General features: G+C 50.6%; 1 protein-coding gene across 1 annotated transcript; it reads left to right on the forward strand.

Moving 5' to 3' along the window:
- Positions 1-7,999: 7,999 nt before the first annotated feature.
- On the forward strand, positions 8,000-10,861 carry LOC121663981 (16 kDa beta-galactoside-binding lectin-like). Its single transcript, XM_042026903.1, has 4 exons — positions 8,000-8,138; positions 9,804-9,883; positions 10,014-10,185; positions 10,650-10,861. The coding sequence occupies exons 1-4, from the start codon at positions 8,022-8,024 to the stop codon at positions 10,791-10,793; spliced, it is 513 nt and encodes a 170-aa protein (XP_041882837.1). The 5' UTR covers positions 8,000-8,021; the 3' UTR covers positions 10,794-10,861.
- Positions 10,862-17,971: the final 7,110 nt, after the last annotated feature.

Raw genomic sequence — 17,971 nt, forward strand, 5'->3', positions numbered from 1 at the left:
AGAGGGGGCATGAGCAACACTGTTTCACAACACAGGGTATGTATGTATCTAAACTCATCTGCTTCCACAAAAAGATGAGCCACTGCATGGCACCAGACAGAGCTGCACATCTCATTGACTACATGTGGCGTGAGTGTTTTAGAGGGAAAAAAAAGAGGAATGAAATGCTCTTGCCAAGGCAGGGAGGCTTCCAGGCAAGCGGCTTTAATAAATACCATCTCCAGGAGGTCACTAAGCCCAGCAGCCTTGCCTGCAGGTTAAGATGCACAGATGGGCACAGTCAAGGGAAGTTGCACATTTTTCTTTGCATAAACACTAGAACTGGTTTAGTCATACGCTGAGTGGCATGCTCTAGGGAAATGCAGATGCTTGAGTTCGGGAGTTATTTGCATGTGATTTGGATTCTTCGTCTCTTTGCTTTATAAGTACCGAGTAGATGATTTAAGCAAAGATCTTGCAACTCTGCCCTCTCCATGGTTTCTTGTTGCTGCCTCACAAGAAGCCCAAGGTTGCTGTTCCTCACAGTGGTTGCCTGTTGATTTAACGTTGGGTGACTTTTTAGCTGCTGGATGGTCTGTGCTGGAGACGAGCAGCAGTCAGCCATGGATCTGTATGTCCATCTGGAAAGTCCTACTCCCGCCTGCGGCCAAAGGGGAGGGCAGATGCAGTGATGCTTCCCTTGGATTTTGGTACCTTGCGGACTTTGGCAGGCGTGCTGTGCTCTTTGCCTGTCCTTGGGCTGAGATCTCCCCAGGTGCTGTGGGATTCCGTGCAGCCCAGCTGCCAGGCTGTTCCTTCTCTGGGGCTGGGCACACCCTGCTGCAGACTCTCATTTGCCATGGGAGGGCAGAGTCTCAGTGGAGTCTGCCACCTCTGCTGGCTGCTGAGGTGGTGGCTGCATTAGGGCAGCCAGTTGGGCTTGTGCTCTCCGTGGGACTGAGGTTGCAACCCTGCGCCTGAGGCATGGCTGAGGCCTTTGCCACCACTGACACTCTCCCAATCCTTCCTGTCAGAGTGACAAATCCTGTCTGCCCTCCCTTTCCCTTGCAGCCTGCAGTGCTCAGGGCTCTGAACCACTGCCTCGTTTCACCACACTGGAGCCAGAATCCTTTTATGAATCCAGCCAGGATCACCACAGCCTTCAGGGGGTTTAGGAGCAGCGTTTCTGATCTGCCCACGGTGCTTGGGAATGATGCTCCTGCTTTCCAGCAGGACTTACTGATCTGCCACTTTTAAAAGCATTTCCAAATTTGTGTGTGCATGTGAGTATTTCTAACCGGGTCTTTCCTCTTTCCCTATCAGATGAGATGCCACCCTGTGAAATGACCTATCATGAATAATGGGAGACAATCAGATGACCCGCCTGCACTTGATACTTTTTTGCAGCTGCTGTATAAAAGCATTTCAATCTTAAACCTGAGTGTCTCTTTGTTTATTGCACCTCAACCCAGAGAAGTTCAGAGGTATTTTGTGAACTAAGGGGGTCCTCATGACTCATGACTCATTTCGGGTAAGCCCTAAATCTGGCTGACAAATCACTGGGGGAGAAGGTGGCAGGAAGGGGAAGGCACTTCACCCCACGTATCATTTTGATGGCTCTTCAGTGTCTTGTGACTCCAAATGGACAGAGTTAAGGTTCCTTCAAAGATTGTTACATTCTTAATCGGCATATTCTTTCCAAGGCATTTTCCAAACACTTGCCAACAATTTTCTCTTGCCTAAAATTGAATTCAAGAAACTTGAGCCAGCTTAAATACAATCCCTTCTCACTGTGGGTGGCTCAAAGGAGACCAATTCTGGCACACACATGTTTTTGCGGGAAAGAACTCCAGATGGCTTGAGTTTCTAAGCCATCCTGGCATGCTGTATGTGCTACGTCAGGCTAGAAGAGAGCTCTTCTAAATCAGTCCAGCCTAAGGTTGCTGAAATGCTTTTCTGGACACTGGTCCCACCCTGTCCAAAGTCACTGTGAGGGGTTTTCCTCCACTGATTAGAGCAAAGTCCCAAAACAAGAAACTGCTTCACAGTCTTTCAGCGCAAGGGAAACCTCTGCCTTGCAGGTTTTGCAGAATTAGAGTGACATAAGGAAAATCAAGCCTTACAGTTCTAAGGAGATAATATAAAAGGATCAACAGATGTGTCTACTGTGTCCTAGATGTGTCTACTATGACAACACAGATCCAGTCCTGTGGCCTGGAATGGGGCAAATCTTTCAGAAGAGCATCCCAGGTTACTTGGCAAAACCCCAGGAGCTTTAACTTTATGGATGACACAATACAATAAAAGCTGATTTATGAAGAGGAAACAAAACAAAGGCTGGAACCCCAGCCTGGTGCAGGCGCCTCAGTTCAAGATGAAAGCTGCTCAGAAGGCTTGCTCCAGTGATGATCCTTTTTCACTGAGACCTTGTTTCAGTCACATGGGTTCCAGACCCAGCTAACCAGCTCTACTGCTAGAGTTACCCTGGGGAGGGCAATGCAGGTGCCCTCTCTTTTACCTTTCCTCACCCCCTGTCCACCATGTGGACACCTTCAAGGCCTGTACAGGTTTTACTCAGTGGGTTAGGGATAGGAAAATCCATAGTTCCCCATCTTCAGTCCCCACACAAGTCCCCTTGCAGCTGATCACGAGGTGCAAATCAAACCCAGATTGTCTGGGGCTAGACCACAGGAATATAAAAGGCTTGGGAAGTGCTGCTATCCTGCTGCTATATCCCGGTGAAGAGTGTTCCAGGGTCTGCTCCCTGTTGCAGAAGTTTGCAGTGCGGTCACAGATGTAAAGTAAACAACTGTGCTGCTAAGAAAAATGAGTACTTAAAGCTGCCAGAGTTGACAGACCTCAAGGAAACTTGAAGGGTCAGTAACCCAGGGGCTGTGCTAGAAGTTCCCACTGCAACAGCTGCTTGACCAAGATCTCTGGTGACCTGCAAAGACGAGGGAAAGATGGACTTGGATTCTTAACTTTAGAGTAGCAGGGACATCCAGTGAGGAACAAATGCAAACAACTCCTTTGAGATGAGGCAGTAAACTCGGAGGTGACGTGTTTGCCACCTGCAAACTTAAAAGGTTAAGGAGGGAGGTGCCAAAGTGAAGTGAGTCCAACAAAACAAAGGCCTAGTTCTCCTGGGTAGTTAACAATTTGCTCTAGTTAAATCTAATCCACTGAGAGATGAGAGAAACACATGGATTATCAGCTTGGGTCAGTGTTAACAAGGGAAATAAAATGAGGAGACATACTTTAAATTCCAGTGACACAATCAGCCAACTCCTTTCATCACTTTGAGATAGTGCAAGAAGTTCTTTATAATTAACTTCGTTTATAATTAACCTGGAATAGAGGTGCTTCCCTTTTAATGTAGGGAAAGCCGAAATCAGGAAGCCCTCAGGGATAAAAACGCTGTAGTGACATGTGGCCACACAACCCCAACTGGTATCCAGTGCAAGCTGGACCTTCCTGGCACAAACTTCCCTCTGAGGCAGTGCTTTGGGAGCCTGAGTGCTGGCAGGCTCTGGGAGGGCCTCTCACCCTCCTGCCACAGCAGACTGTGGCTCCTGAGTCACTTGGTCTTTCAAGAGCAGGCTGAAGTTTCTTCCTGGGAGTCTGGCTGTATTCCTCCATGGTATCCAGCCGAGCCCTAGAGTTTCCCCCACGGAGAGCAGGGGGCTGGAAGATACCATGGTGGTGAGAGCATTGTTTTAGCCAGCTCTGCAGAAGGGCCCAGGGAAACTGTGTGCAACTAATCTCTTCAGGGGGTCATGACTACCCAAGCAAAAAGGCAGAAATTTCTCAGATGAGACAAACTAATGTGCTATCATAGCAAGAGAGAGAAGCAGACACTTCAACAGCAGAAACAGAGGATTGCTTAAGTTAAAGTCCCCAGATACACCAAGAGAAAGAAAACAGCCTGTGAGTGTATGTAGAAATACAGTGTATATATCTATTATGCTGTAACAGAATAATATTTAGGTTGTAAGAGTAACTGGGGGCTATTGCTGAGAACAGAATCCCATCCAGACAGTACTGACACAAATATTCCCTAAAGACGGCGTGGGAGAAAGATGCAGCCTTTGCCTGATGAACTGAGAATGACTTACAGAGACAAGAACAAATCTTCCCTAAAGAAAGTGGAAAAACAAACCCTAACTTAAAGCAAACTGTAAGCCTTCTCTCACACTAGGAAAGGATGAGGGGTTTTTCTTGTCATTATTTTACCAGTACAATCCTTGGATTGGAGCAGTTCTTCTCCCTGCTCGGTCAGTGTAAGTGATTGAGGGCCATTGGCTGAAGCAGTGGTGCCCTCCCAGGGTGGCGCATGCACAGAACTGCTGTGCCGGCCCTGGGGCTGCATGCATTCTCCAAAGGAGGAGAAGCCCTCCAGTCACTCTTTCTGCAAGAAGGGGGGCCTCTTTCTCAGCTGCAGCCGTGAGCGACTCGGGATGTGCAGCACCAACAACCACCAGTGCGTGTGGGTTCGGTGCGAGACAAACCAGACACAGGGATGGCAGAGCCAGCAGGCGCTGGCCTCCGCACCCTGTGTCACCCAGGGCACAGTGTACCCTGATCCTTGAGTTAGCCAGCAGCAGGGTGTGTCCTCAGACCTCCCCAAACCAGGGGAAAGCCATTTCTAATGACAGCAGTGATTAGCAGGGATATGACTTTGCCAGTGGCTAGGGTGTATTTTTCCTCACGGGATATTAAAAAGAGTAACAGTCAGCATGCTGCACCCTTTGCTTCCGAAGCAAATGTGGGACGTTTCTAGGGAGTTACAAGAAAATCAGACTGGCCAGTTGTCTGCCTTCAGCCTGTGCAAACCAAGAGGTGAATGAAGAGTTTGGGCTGGGGATCTAGTGCTGGGCAGGACCCTGTCTCCACAAGCAAGCCTGCAAGGCCAAGCACTGGGAGGCTAGCCTTGATTTGCCCCATACGGGGAAATTCCTCTGTGCATCACCTCTGGATGAGCAGGAGATGACTCTTCTCTCCCTGCTTCTGCCAAAGCTGCCAGTGGGTGCAACACTCTTCCCCAAAAGCATGTGGAGAGCTGTAACACCTGAAATGGGAACACCTGCAGTGTACGCGCCCTAGCTACTGAGGAAAGGGCAGTCAATAACTAACTCATGTAAGCACAAGTTAACTATTGGGAGACAGCAAATGTTAGTTCAGACAGCAGATGTTAATCACAAAACCTAAGAAGCCGAATTCACCCTAATCTTGTCAAGATAGAGGGGACAAGGATCATCTCAGAGACCGCTGAATCATTTCTCAAAGGACTACGCATGCCCAGGGAGAAAGGTGAAAAGTGCACCGTGAGGAAGACTACTGGTCTTCATCAGAAAGACCCCCGAGGAAGAAGAGGAGCCTTCCTCAGTGCGACCGCCAGGACACACAGCGCATGCATGGCCCACATGCTAATGATATTAATGACTTCCGAAAAATAATTTGTATAACCACACCTGTCCCAAAGAATGTGGTGAATATTCATAATTTAGCCCTTAATACTGTGTTGTAGGGAGCACCGGTGTGCGTGTTTGGAGGAGCGATCCCCACACAGCCGGCGCGCCGAATAAAGCAAGTACCCGCTTCTCTGACTCTGTCTCTGAAGTGTCTCCTGGCCCGGTTTTGGTGCGATTCACTACTCTCTCTCAGGGCCTGTACTTACTGCAGTCCCTTGGAACAACCCGGGTAAGGCTCACTCGGGCTCTTCTGCCCAGGGTTTCTTCTCAGAACATCCCCTGCTGGACCTGGGGCGTGAGAGTGGTTTGCATAGGGCAGTGTCTCTCTCTTCCTCCCCGAGGCCTTTGAAACACACCCTAATCCTCTGCCTGCCTGCATCGAGTCCCTCCCTGCTGTGAGTGCAAGGTGCACTTTGCCTCACGTTGTGCAGGGAGGCTGGGATCATCCCTGATGGGGTGGGATTGGCCAGTGTGGCCTTGCTTTGCAGCCTGCCTTCCTTTACCAGCCCTCTGAAAGGGAAGGACACCCACTGCATCCCCTACTTTTCTGCCACTTAATCCCTAGGAAAAATGCAGGACAGTGAGGCAACTCAGCATTGTAGCTTCAGAATAAGCACCTTGCTGATTTCACAGAGCTCACAAACAAGGAGTGCTTTAAATCTAAAGACCAAAGGGTTTGCTGCTAAACCAACCAGGCTGCCAGTGCAGAGCACTGAAGGAAAACAAACGGTGCAGTCTCCGTGTGTTATTAGAAAGGTAATCCACCGTCTGAAGGATCAGAGGAGGAAACTTCAGGCCAGAAGAGCAGCTCACATGAAACTTGCATTTCGGGAGTCAGAGGGCCCAGCACTGAAATGAGGAGAGAAGTCTCCAGGGATTTCACAGAGCTGAACGGAAAACAAATACACAAACCCAGCCGGCCAAACAGAATTTGCTCAACCCCTCACACGTGCCAGCGACCAGGGGAACAACTGCACAGTAACTCAGGCGCGGAGAGCAGGCGCCTAAAGCCTGTCTCTAACACGTGATCCCGGCTAACATCGCTGGAGAACGGGACTAACTTAAGGTGGAATTAGTTGGGATTTTTCCAAACTCTCCGTGGAGGGGGCCTGCTCTCAGTGGCATTTGCTACCTGCACCAACTCTGCTCCCACAGTCAACTCCTGACTTCAGTATGGCTCCTGTATGTGCATAGGATGGCCAGGGAGTTAGCTGGAGGTGAGAGCCTGTGCGGGATTTTCCCTACAGCGCTTTCAGTCAGCATTTTGCCCTCTTTTATGCACCCCAGTCACAGGGCTGCAATCCGAGCTTGTGACTTTTTAGTTCAAACGCAGCTCAGCTTTGCTGAAATGCCACGGGAATGTTCTGAAATGGGTGTGGGGGATATCTGGGGCAAAGGATGGCATCAGGAGTCAGGATGCTGTTCCGGTAACAGCTCTAATAAAGTTCCAGCAGCCTCCTGCAGGGCAGCGTGTTTCCCACCACAACCCAGCCATAAATTCCTGCACTGTGTTGTGAGATGCCCTGCGCAGCCCTTCCAAAAGTGACCTGCAGACAGGTACCTCGCAGGCTGGCCACGGCTCAGCCAGCAAGCAGCACACCGCGCTTATACAGCAGCTCTCACTGCGGGTTTGCAGGCAGGACTGGGAAGCTGCATGTCATTAGCGTCACTTCAGGCATGGGGGAAACTGAGGCACAGAGGCCCGAGGACGCTGCTAAAGCCCATGCAAAGGTTCAAGCCGATCCAGTGACACAGCCCCACAAAGCACTGCAGCCGCTCCACCTTCACCTCCCTGCCCTGCAAAGACCCTCGGGGCAGTCATGCTCAGTGCTTTCCGGCGGCACAGGGAAGGGGAATACCAGGCGCTGGGCACTCTCTGGGATAGCAGCCTCCTCTCCCGTCCTGGCGGCTGCACACAGCCCTGCCCGGCCTCTTCCTCCCATAACAAAGCATTTCTCTTTTCCCTCCGGAGCCTTTTGCAACTGGAATGGAACCAGCAAGATCGTGCTACTTTCCAAAAGCCGCAGCCTGAATTCTCACATCTACTTAGAGCCCCACACCACCACCCTTAACCTTTTAGGCACTTTTCAAATGCTGACGTGGGCTGTACCAAACCCTTGGCTTTCATTTAACTGCAAGCAGCGAGGATTTGTAGCCAGGGTCTCCCGCCAATCCAGGCTCCTTGCAGGCACGAGGCTGGCCTGGGCGAGAACATACACCCCTATCCACAGAGGCAACCACTTTGCAGCAGTAACGCGAGGGCTCCCAACCCTGATTTTAGACAGAGATCGCCGAACAAAAAGCAGCCACCTCGCTCCCAGCACAGAGCCACACCGGCTCCCAGGATCGGAGCCAACAGACGCTGCATAGCAGCTCGGAGAGCTTACAGTGAGGATTTCTAGGATCACGCAAAGCAAACAATGGCTAGTTCTTAAAACCATACACAAGCTGCCCGCAAAGAACAGTATCAGTGGAGATCTCCCGCTGCCCCCCTGTAAGTGGCCGGGAAGCTCCGGCCCCCACAGCTGCGATTGATCAGTCCCGTTCTTCGCCCGCCCCTCCAATCATGTGATGGTCCTGCCCGAGCGAGTTCGGCTGCTGGAGCTCAGCGCTGCGTCACGCCGTGCTGTGCAGAAGGGGCTCGGGGGTGTCCTGCCTGCTGGGGCCGGTGTCTGCAGCATGGAGAAAGTGAGTGCCGCCTGCGAGCCGGGGTGGTGTGCCAAGCAGGACTGGGACTAAGGCTGGGCTGCCTGTAGGGTTTGGGCCTGGTGCCAGAGATAGGAGGAGAAAAGGATTAGCTGGGAGGAAATGCAAGGCAGATGGATGGCTGTGGGAGGAATAGTTAGTGTTGACCAGCCGTATTTCTTTTCCTCTTCTTTAGTGGGTTATCTAAGTGGGGAAGCTGACGAATGTTTATATTCTCAAGTACTCTGAAGGTTTGGGTCCATTTGCAACTCTACAGTAGTTTCAAGACCCGTTATACTTTTTCTCCCTTAAGCTGTGTATTTTTCTTCCGGAAAAATGCCTTTTGGGTACAGGAGGGGGTTAACTCGTAACGCAACAGGAGAGGAAGGCAGGCGGGCAGTGTATTCTAACCCACCTCTGCCCCCGCAGCTTTCCTTTCCTCGAAGGACGGCCCCGGGCGCAGAGGCTGCATTCCAGAGCCAGAGTTAGTGCCGTGGGGATGAGCAGTTTAGTGACTCGAGTAACCCTGACCTCGGCAGTCTGTGTATGGGTAGAGCAGGGAGCAGGCACGAGGGCAAAGACAGCATGAGGGGGCTGGGGGGCAGTGCCCAAGCAAACTAATTTGGAACTGGCCTCCCTACCTGACCCGGCACACAGTTAAGTAGAGCTCAGTTACACTGCTCCTGTAGCAGCTGGTGAATCACCTCCTGCACTGGGCTTGTGTGGCCAGGTTTTGGTAGCAGAGGGGGCTACAAGGGTTGCTTCTGCGCTGTGAGAAGCTGCCAGAAGCTTCCCCCAGGTCCAAGGCCAGCAGGCTCCAGGATGGACACAGTGCTGGCCAAGGCTGAGCCCATCAGCGATAGCAGGAATGCCTCTGTGATAACACCCTGCGGTGAAGGCCATGGTGAGGCAGCATGATCCCTCTGCAGCCCATGGATGTCAACAGGGATGCAGAAGTCCACTTGTAGCCCGTGGAGGACCCTGTGCTGGAGCAGGAGGATGCCTGAAGAAGGCTGTGAGCCTGTGGAAAGGGATCCACGTTGGAGCAGCTAGCGAAGGGCTGTGTAGCTCACGTGGAGGACTCGAGGGGAGGACTGCCTCCTGCAGGAGGGACCCCACACTGAGCAGGGCAAGACTCCTCTCCCTCAGCAGTGGCGGAAACACCCTGTGATGAACTGACCGTAACCCGCATTCCCTGTCTCCTTGTGCCACTGAGGGGGAGGAGGCAGAGCCTGGGAAGGAGGGAGGGAGTGGGGGGAAGGCATTTTTAAAGCTTATTTTACTTCTCATTATCCTGCTCTGATTTAAATTGGTAATAAATTCAGTTAATTTCCCCAAGTTGATTTTGTTTTGCCTGTGACAGTAATCAGTGAGTGGCATCTCCCTGTCTTTGTTTCAACTCATGAGCCTTTTGTTACATTTTCTCTCCCCCATCCAGTTGTGACAGAGTGGCTTTGGTGGGTACCTGATATCCAACCAGGGCCAACCCACCACACTTCCTTGTCACCTTATGCTGCTTAGGGCAGTGGGAGACCCCAGTGCTCGCTGGGACAGGCAGCTGGCCTGACTCAACCCTTCCTCCAGCACAGAGCTGCTTTGTGCCCTGGCCCAAGCAGGACTGGAAGCCTTGCCTTGGGATAGACTAACTCCTGTGGTTTGGCCCTGCAGGGAGTGGTTGTTACTCAGCTGGACGTTGAGCCTGGTGAGTACATCAAGGTCAAAGGGAAGATCCAGTCTGATGCCAAAGGGTGAGTGAGGTGGCCAATGGATTGATGTGGCACTGGGGGAAGCCAGAGCTCCTGCTGTGTTCAGCTTGTTAGCACTGGCAGCTGGAGCTGCTGCACAGGCACCCCCTTTGCACTGGCTCTGTTTCCCCAGGTTTGCTGTGAATGTCGGGAAGAACAGCAACACCCTCATGCTGCATTTCAACCCTCGCTTTGACTGTCACGGGGATGTCAACACCCTTGTGTGTAATTCCAAGGAGGATGGCATGTGGGGGGAGGAGGACAGGAAGGCTGACTTTCCCTTCCAGCATGGTGACAAGATTGAGGTGAGGCCCCAGGGGTGTGTTCAAAGCCCTGGCACTGAGGGGCCAAGGGCACAGCTTTTTAATGCTGCCCTGTGCCTCTGTGGTGCAGAAGGGGCAGGCATGGAAAGGGGAATGAGCCACAGGGGAAGAGTCTGGCAGCTAAAGCCAAGTCAGTGCCCAGCAGCTCGGATGTGTTGAGTGCCCCGCTCTGGCCTTCTGTTGGAAGCCGAGCACCTCAGAGCAGTAACAGCACTGAGGTGAGACTGACACTAGGTCTGTCTCATCCCACAGCTGCAGAAGCTTCCTTCCTTCTCATGCCTCTGCTGGGCAGGGAAGAGACTGAGCTGCTGAGCACGGCCGTGGCGGCAGCAGCAACCACCTCGCCTGTCCTGCACCCAGATTGGGGGTGGTGGGGAGTGAGCAAAGCCTGGGAGCTGTGATGTGTCAGCCTTCATTCCTTCCTTCCTTCTCTTGGCTCTCTACAGATGTGCATCTCCTTCGATGAAACCGAGGCAACAGTGAAGCTGTCCGAGGCAGAATTCAAGTTCCCGAATCGGCTGGGCATGGACAAAATTGAATACCTGGCTGTGGAGGGTGACTTCAAAGTCAAAGCCATTAAGTTCAGCTAACAGCTATAGCTTGGTTTGTTTTGTTTTCTGCCCCCTGTGTAGTGAAATAAACCCAAACTTGCAATGGCTGCTTCCTCTGCTGTTTCCTGCTCTAATCTGCTTGCTTCTGTGTGTGCTGTGGGGGTGGGCAAGGAGGGGATGCGTATCCAGCCATTTTCCTCCTTACACTGCAGCCTTGCAGCTGGTACTGACTTAGACACGAGCCAGGCAGAGCATGAGTGACTGAGTGAAGCTGCCTTAGCAGTAGTTGCTCCATTCACCCTGCTGGCTATGGTGAGTGGTCCCTGTGTGGTTTCTCAAGTGTAGGACTAGTCTGAGCCAGGAACAAGTGGATGTTGGGTGTTCATTGTGCCATCTCTGACCACGAAATGCTGCACCCTGCTGGGGATGGGGGACTGACACGGAACACAGGGCATGGCTTGTGCTCTTGCCAAAGCTTTGCTCTCCCAGAACATGCTCAGCAGTTGCGTGCATTGCAGGCTGGCACTGGCGTACCTGAGGAGCAGGGAAGAGCAGGCAGGCTGGGCTACCTGCCCTTGCTGGGGAAAAGACGTGAAGGGAAAGGTGAAGCCTGACAGAAAGCTTAGGAGTGAGGACTTAGAGAATCCAGGCTGTCCCTGCTGCTCATGGCTTGAGGTGTTGACATTGCCAGAGACAGAGGATGAGGTACCATGAAGTCAGGGGCTGAGCAACACGTCAGGTCTGGGTGACAAACCCTGTGGCTGCCTGTGGGGCAGTGTCTGGAGTGCTTCCCTGCTAAAGGGCAGTATCCAACAAAGTTACCAGGGGCATTTAATCCTGAGTGCACTGAACACAACTAAGTGCACTTAGGCAGACAAAGAAGAAAAAAAGCCTAGTGAAGAGTCTCTTCTGCTTACAACCTCTCTGCTCATGCAATGCCTTGGAGTATGTCTGCTACTGTTCTTTCCCCACAGCCTGCTGGTCATGCTGACCCAAGACAGGGCTGGAGCAGGGACTGCTGTGGCATTTGAGGACCTGATGGAAAGTAAGGAAGTCCTGCATGCTGTGAGGAACTGAGAGCCTGGACAGGTTGGCTCTGTGGCTGTGTGACTCCGCTGCCTGGTGTGGCTCAGTCAGTAACAGCCTGGGCAGGTGAGGCCTTCTCAGCCAAATGCTGCTCCGCTGCTGGAATGTGATCCCTGTTGGCTAATCCAGGCATGGCTGCTCCTTAGCAGCTGGGCCAGCTGCGTGAGTAGGGCAATACCACTCTGTGGAGTATTTCAGCCATCCCAGGCTTTTTATGGAGAGGCCAACAGGCTGCCTACATGTCAGCAACGCTGTCCCACTCTGTACTGCAGCAGCTGCTCGGAGCTGGGCAGCCTCAGGGGAGACAGCCGGAGCCTGGCTGTGCTGCAGGACAGGGGCACGGATAATGGAGGGTTTCATTCCTGTCCTGCATCTACTGCATCATTTATGGGATGGGAGGCTAAGTGTTTAGAGGTTCGGGTATGTGTATTAGGGAAAGGATGAGACAAATCTGGCTGGTGCTTTACCTTGTCAAGTAAGCTTTGGGATTTTTGTGTTTTGCAGGGTATTTGGGGTGGGGAGTTGGGGAAAGGAGAACACTTCTTGTTTTCCCTCTCTGTCACATTACCTCGCTGAAGGTAAGTGCATTCAGGTGTGTGACACTGAAAAAGTACAAGGCCCTGATGTAGCAGGGACACAGGCAAGCTTACCGCTCTGTGTGTGTGTCTGTTCCAGGCTGCCCTGGTCAGGTGAGGTCTGTGTGTCTCAGAACTGACAAGAATAAAGCTAATCCCATTTCTTTTTGCCCTTAAGCTGGCAGTCCTGATTGCCAGGTAGGTTATCCACAAGTGTTCCTGACTGCAGTGCTCAGGGTACAAACAGCACCTTCCTGGGGGCTACCCCCCCCTCCTGAACTTTCCACAAGAATGAATTAGCTTTATCCTGCTTTTTAGCACTGGCAGTTACCACTCAGGAGACCATAAAGCAGGAGAAAGGGTAGGAAGGAAGCATCCCTTTGCCAGCATTTCCTGCTGCTTGAGTCTTTTCTCTCATGTCCAAGAGCTATAAATAATCCTGTTCCTCTAAGTGACACCAGTAAATGCAGAGTGCCCTGGCTGGCTCCTGGAGTGGTGACAAGGCTTTGTCTCCTGCTGGAGCCATCGGGAAAGCCAGAACTCGTGGCCTGCTACAGAGGAGAGGGTCACAGTGAATGGCAAAGCGATGCTTGTCCCTGCCAAGTGCGCTCTTCTGAACCACACAGGGAACTCATGTCAAGATTGCTGGGAGAAGGCTGAGCCCTTCTTGCTGTGGGGAGGAGCAGAAAGCACCACAACATGGCCAAAGGGTGCAGGTTTTCTTTCTTCTTTGAATTTAAATGCCATGCAGTGGGCAGTCACCATTTCATTTCTTTACAGCATCATGGTGAGGAAAAATGGGACCTCAAAACCCCCTACAAAACAGCTGTGAGGCTGTGGTATAACATGGACACTTAATTGGGTGTGAGGAGAAATTTCTTCAGTGGAACAGGCTGCCCAGGGAAAGCAGTGGAGTCACCATGCCTGCAGGTATTTAGGAAAGGTGGAGATGTGGCATTGGGGGCACAGTGGTGGCTTCAGTGGTGTTAGGTTAACAGCTGCATTTGACCTGAAGGGTTTTTTCTAACCTAAATGATTTTATCAACACAGATTAAGTGATGTGTGCTTTCACCTCACACCTTGGAAGATGGGGACAAATAACCAATTGTAAAAAAATGATGAGCTTGGAAACAATAGATTGGACAGGAATTAAGATCTCATGCAGGACTTAGAAGAGCAGTGAGGGCTAAGACAGACCAGCAGCTTTGTCTTCTCAGAAAATAACCTCTCCCTGAGCAGTTCACATTAACTTCACTCGACAGAAATAGGCCATCCAAGTGACACTGGCTACACGAGGCTGCGTGTGACACTGATTGTCACAGCCTCAAAAGACAGTCAGAGGACACTGTGCAGCCAGGAACTGTGTGCTAGGGAAGCTGAGGGGCAGCCCAGGTTCTGGTGAGGCCAGCAGGGTCGCTTCCCATGGAATTTACAAGCAAAACGTTGCCTGACAATTTCTTCCAAACAATACACATATGAAACTAATCAACAACCTGAGTACAAAACGACGAGGTTAACACTGCGAAAGGTGACTGCCGTGTTCCTCCCTCTCGTCCTCAGCTGCCACTCCCTCAGCCCCATGACCAACATTTGCACACCAAAGGGAACTTTACCGCTCACTTCAGAAAGTCAGCCTCGCACCTTGTGCTGAGTTACCTCGTAACTGTTCTGGGGCAGCACGGAGGAAACCATAACCTCACCATTCCCCTTTCCCAGGGTGTGATGGGGGTCTGGGCACATGACTGGATGCTGCTGGGGTGGGATATCCTTGGGGCCGGATGAGTACAGACCCTGTACCTGTCCTATGCAGGCTGTGGGCAGGAGCTGAGGGATGGAGGGCAAGTCCTGCCGTGCTGAAAGCCCCATGGTGTGGGCACCCTCCCAGGCCAGCATGCTCCCTCCTTTTGGAAACCACACACCTGACATTCCTGCTTTCCAATAAACTGGGATGTTTTCCCCCCTTAAACCCCCAAACCAGCTCCATGCTGCCAATCTGCCCCACGAAGAGAAAAAAAACCGCATAGAAATGTAGCTTTCCTCACCTTTTCTCAGCAGCCTTCAGGATGAGGTGCACATCCTCCTGCACTGCCTCAGGTGTGCACTCCTGTCCGACTGCCCCAGCGCAGCTGTCCCTCGTTAGCCCTGATTGTCACACAGGTGTTTGCCATAAAAACACAGCAGGAGGGGTGGGCAGGGAGCCCTGCTGTGGTTTTTGGGGGTATTTGGAGGTGTTGGTGAGGGCTGGGTGTCCAGAGCCCCTCACCAACAGGGCTCCCCTCAGCTGCCCCCTAAGGCGGGGGGGCCCTTTGTGAGGTAAAATGGTTCCCGCCAAATTTATGGCGGGAAGAGCCACGAGAAACTTCTGTGCAGGGCCCCCTTTATCTCCCAAAACCTCCTGCCATGGCTTCTCATATTCCAATTTCATCCTTTCTAAGCTGCCCAGAGTCTTGTTTATTTTCTTGTGTGTGTGTGCTTTTTTTTCTTTTGTTAATCACAGTTTTATTTTACCTCAGTAAAAGCACAAGCACCTCATGAGCAGTTTCCCCAGTATTCCATCACACTTTCACCAGCTCTTACCCTCCCCAGCTGAATTATGTCCTTGTTTATTTTTCTTTTGCATTTCAGTTCTGTAAGTTCATTTAGTGCTAAAATGAACAAGAATTTTAAAAGCATTGCTGGATTTTTTCATGTGAAGTCCCCCTGCTTCTCAGTGTAGCCCTAGCAGAAGGCCATGGCCGCAGGCTGCAAACCACAGAGGAAAAAGCTACCTGGCTCACATGTACCCTGTTTCCTAAATGGTGTAGGGGAAAACGAGCCTTTTTTCCTAATCCCAAAGCAGGCAGAGCCAGACTGACACCCCTCTTAAGCTTGTCTGAGGGTGCTCAGCCTGGCTGGCTCCATCCCCCTGACATCCTGACATCTTGAAACAGGCAAGAAGCAAGCAGATTTTTGCAATGATTTTTGGCGCTCATGCACACGAAGCTGCACAAAGGCTGGCCACAGATACACATCCAGTTGTACAACACAAAGGCTGATTGTTCAGTAACACATGGATAGAAAACCCCAGTAACACACCAGAGCTGCACAACACTTGGTTCGTGTGCAAAGGCACGAGCAGCACTCCTGTGGGAACACAGCCAAGCCATAACACTGTGCCATGGTCGGGACACATCCCCTCTGGAGAGGTATAAAGGGATAAACAGCTCTTATGTAAACACTGGCTTGGAGGATGGTTGAATGAGGCACGGAGAAAGCTGTGATGGGGTCTCTAGGTGTGCCTCAGTTTGCTCACACTGATTTAAAGCAGGGGCTCTCTGATGAAAAGCTCGCTCTGTTCCCTGTTTTGCAAAGGACAGGATTTATGTGGAGTGAGTATGGAATGCTATCCAGTTTGCTTTACTTGCTTCTCTTAATTACCAGCCTAAACAATCACGACAGCAGCTGAGTTGTAAAGGTGATAGACAAACTGACACATAAACTCTTGTGGTGCTCTAGGTTTGACCGATTTTATAGGTAACCTTCATAAAAGATCTTGTGTGCAAACTTACAACCGACAGACCCTGGTATGTAAACACTCTTTACTAGATTGAGTCTTGAGGAAAGCATCTGATGTGAATTCCTTGTGCCTGTCAATCGCCCAAGGGCTCTGATAAAAAAAGGCCAGTTTAAAGTTGGATGACTAGATTTTCCTGGCGCTTGTATCGCATGCGTGTCGCTAAAAGCACATGAGGCCTTACTGAGAGCTGGCCTGCTTTGACTGGAAATAATAATTTAAGGGATGCTGACGCAGGAAAAAGGCTATTCCTAACTAACTCACAAATGTAACGTAGTGGAATTGTTTTTGTACAAGGAGATTTTACTTGGAACTGGCACCATGTGTCAGAAGTGTAACTGCTTTGTCCTTACCAGGGTTTTCCTCAAGCTACCAGAGGGAGATTCGTGCTTTCCCACGGTGCCTGTAGCCAGCTGAAGGTGGCTGTCACATGGTCCTTCAACAGTCCATGACTTACCTGGAGGCAGCTCTGGAGAAGGTGCTTGACCCAGGTACCACAACTGACTTGGGAAGGAGTCCCACCCATTGTCACCTACAGACAGAGGCCAACCCAGGCTGGCAAACAGGCCATGCTGGCATCCCTGTGGCAGGGTGGGATGTAGGGCATTCCACTCCAATATCCCAAATAGATGTTTCTGTTATAAAAATAAGGCTCATTTTCAGCAAAAATTGCGAGGCTGCTGAAAACCCCTTCTCTGAGATGCCTTTTGGTGAAGGGGTAGCACAGCAGATCGTGCTCACTATATCTGGTGTATCGACTTTCTCCACTGCAGCCACTGCAATACAGATCTAAAAATCTCATGTAGCCAGAACCAAAATGCAGATTTGTGTCAGAAAGTTTACAAGGACTGGACAATAAGGGTAAAATTCTATCCCTGGTATTTCTGTCCCATGAAATCATGTAATCGGCCTGGGAAATTCTGGGTTTCCATTATCCTCTAGATTCATAGCCACAAGAGAAAAGATCAAGAGCAATGGGATAAAGAGCAATGAATGCACTCCCCTTTTTGCCAGAGGTAAAAGAAGTAAATCTTTTTGCCTGAGAAGTAAATCTTCAGGATTGGCTGATGTTTAATTACCTTTAAATACATATCAAGGTGTGCTTCTACCGAACTCAGTAAACCTTGCAGTTAGGAGCATGATTTTTGAACAAAACTGTGCAAAGAGAGTTCTTCTGCACTTACCACAGAAATAGGGGCTTTAACTCATTTCTCACCTGAAAATATAAGCTGTCATAAAAACATCAGTGACTATCACTTGCCTCATTAGCTGATGTTTCTGTGTACTGTGGGAGCACACACAGGACTTGCCTCATCCACCCCAAACTTGCTGGAGGTGCTCCCTCTGAAGCCATGTGGGTTCCTGGAGCAAACAGGCAGATCCTGTTTGGATGGAGCCTCTTCCTGACCTGGGGATAAACTGCTGGACTTGTATTTTTCAGGAAAGAACTCACTGAATGGAAAATGCACAAACACCTCCCAGATCTACCATGTCATTGTGAGCTGTTTTGGTAAGTGTAAGATGGAAGGGTGGTTGCGGAAAAAAAAAAAAAAAAAAGCATCTGAATTAAAACTGTTTTTAAATCTAATAAACTAAGCTGCAGCAGTGGGTAGGATTTTTTTTTTTCAGGGCAAATAAAATGTGTTGATTGGATTGAAACAGCTCCCTCCCCTGTTTCCCTGAAACTCTACTCAAAGCCAGGCCTATAAATCATGTCAGTAGAGATCCTTGAAACACCTCAGGGAAATCTTTCAGGCTGCAACAGAAACACAGACCACAGTTATGAGTATTCAAAATAAAGACAGAATCTCCCCCACATTCCTGCAGTGAATTCCTTGCTTCATGCTAGCTTGGACTCCTGAGATGCAAGTTTCCATGAAAGATGTTTGAACTGCAGACTCAGAGGATCACAGGATCCAGAAGAGGAAAAATTTGTATTTTCATGTCCAAAACCTCCTTTGTAAGGCCACTTAATGGTATCTTTAGCATGTGTTGAAACAGGG

Source organism: Corvus kubaryi, unplaced genomic scaffold (genome assembly GCF_017639235.1).
Source record: "Corvus kubaryi isolate FWS band 111438036 unplaced genomic scaffold, C.kubaryi_AGA036_p1.0 37292, whole genome shotgun sequence".
In the NCBI taxonomy this organism is placed as follows: domain Eukaryota; kingdom Metazoa; phylum Chordata; class Aves; order Passeriformes; family Corvidae; genus Corvus; species Corvus kubaryi.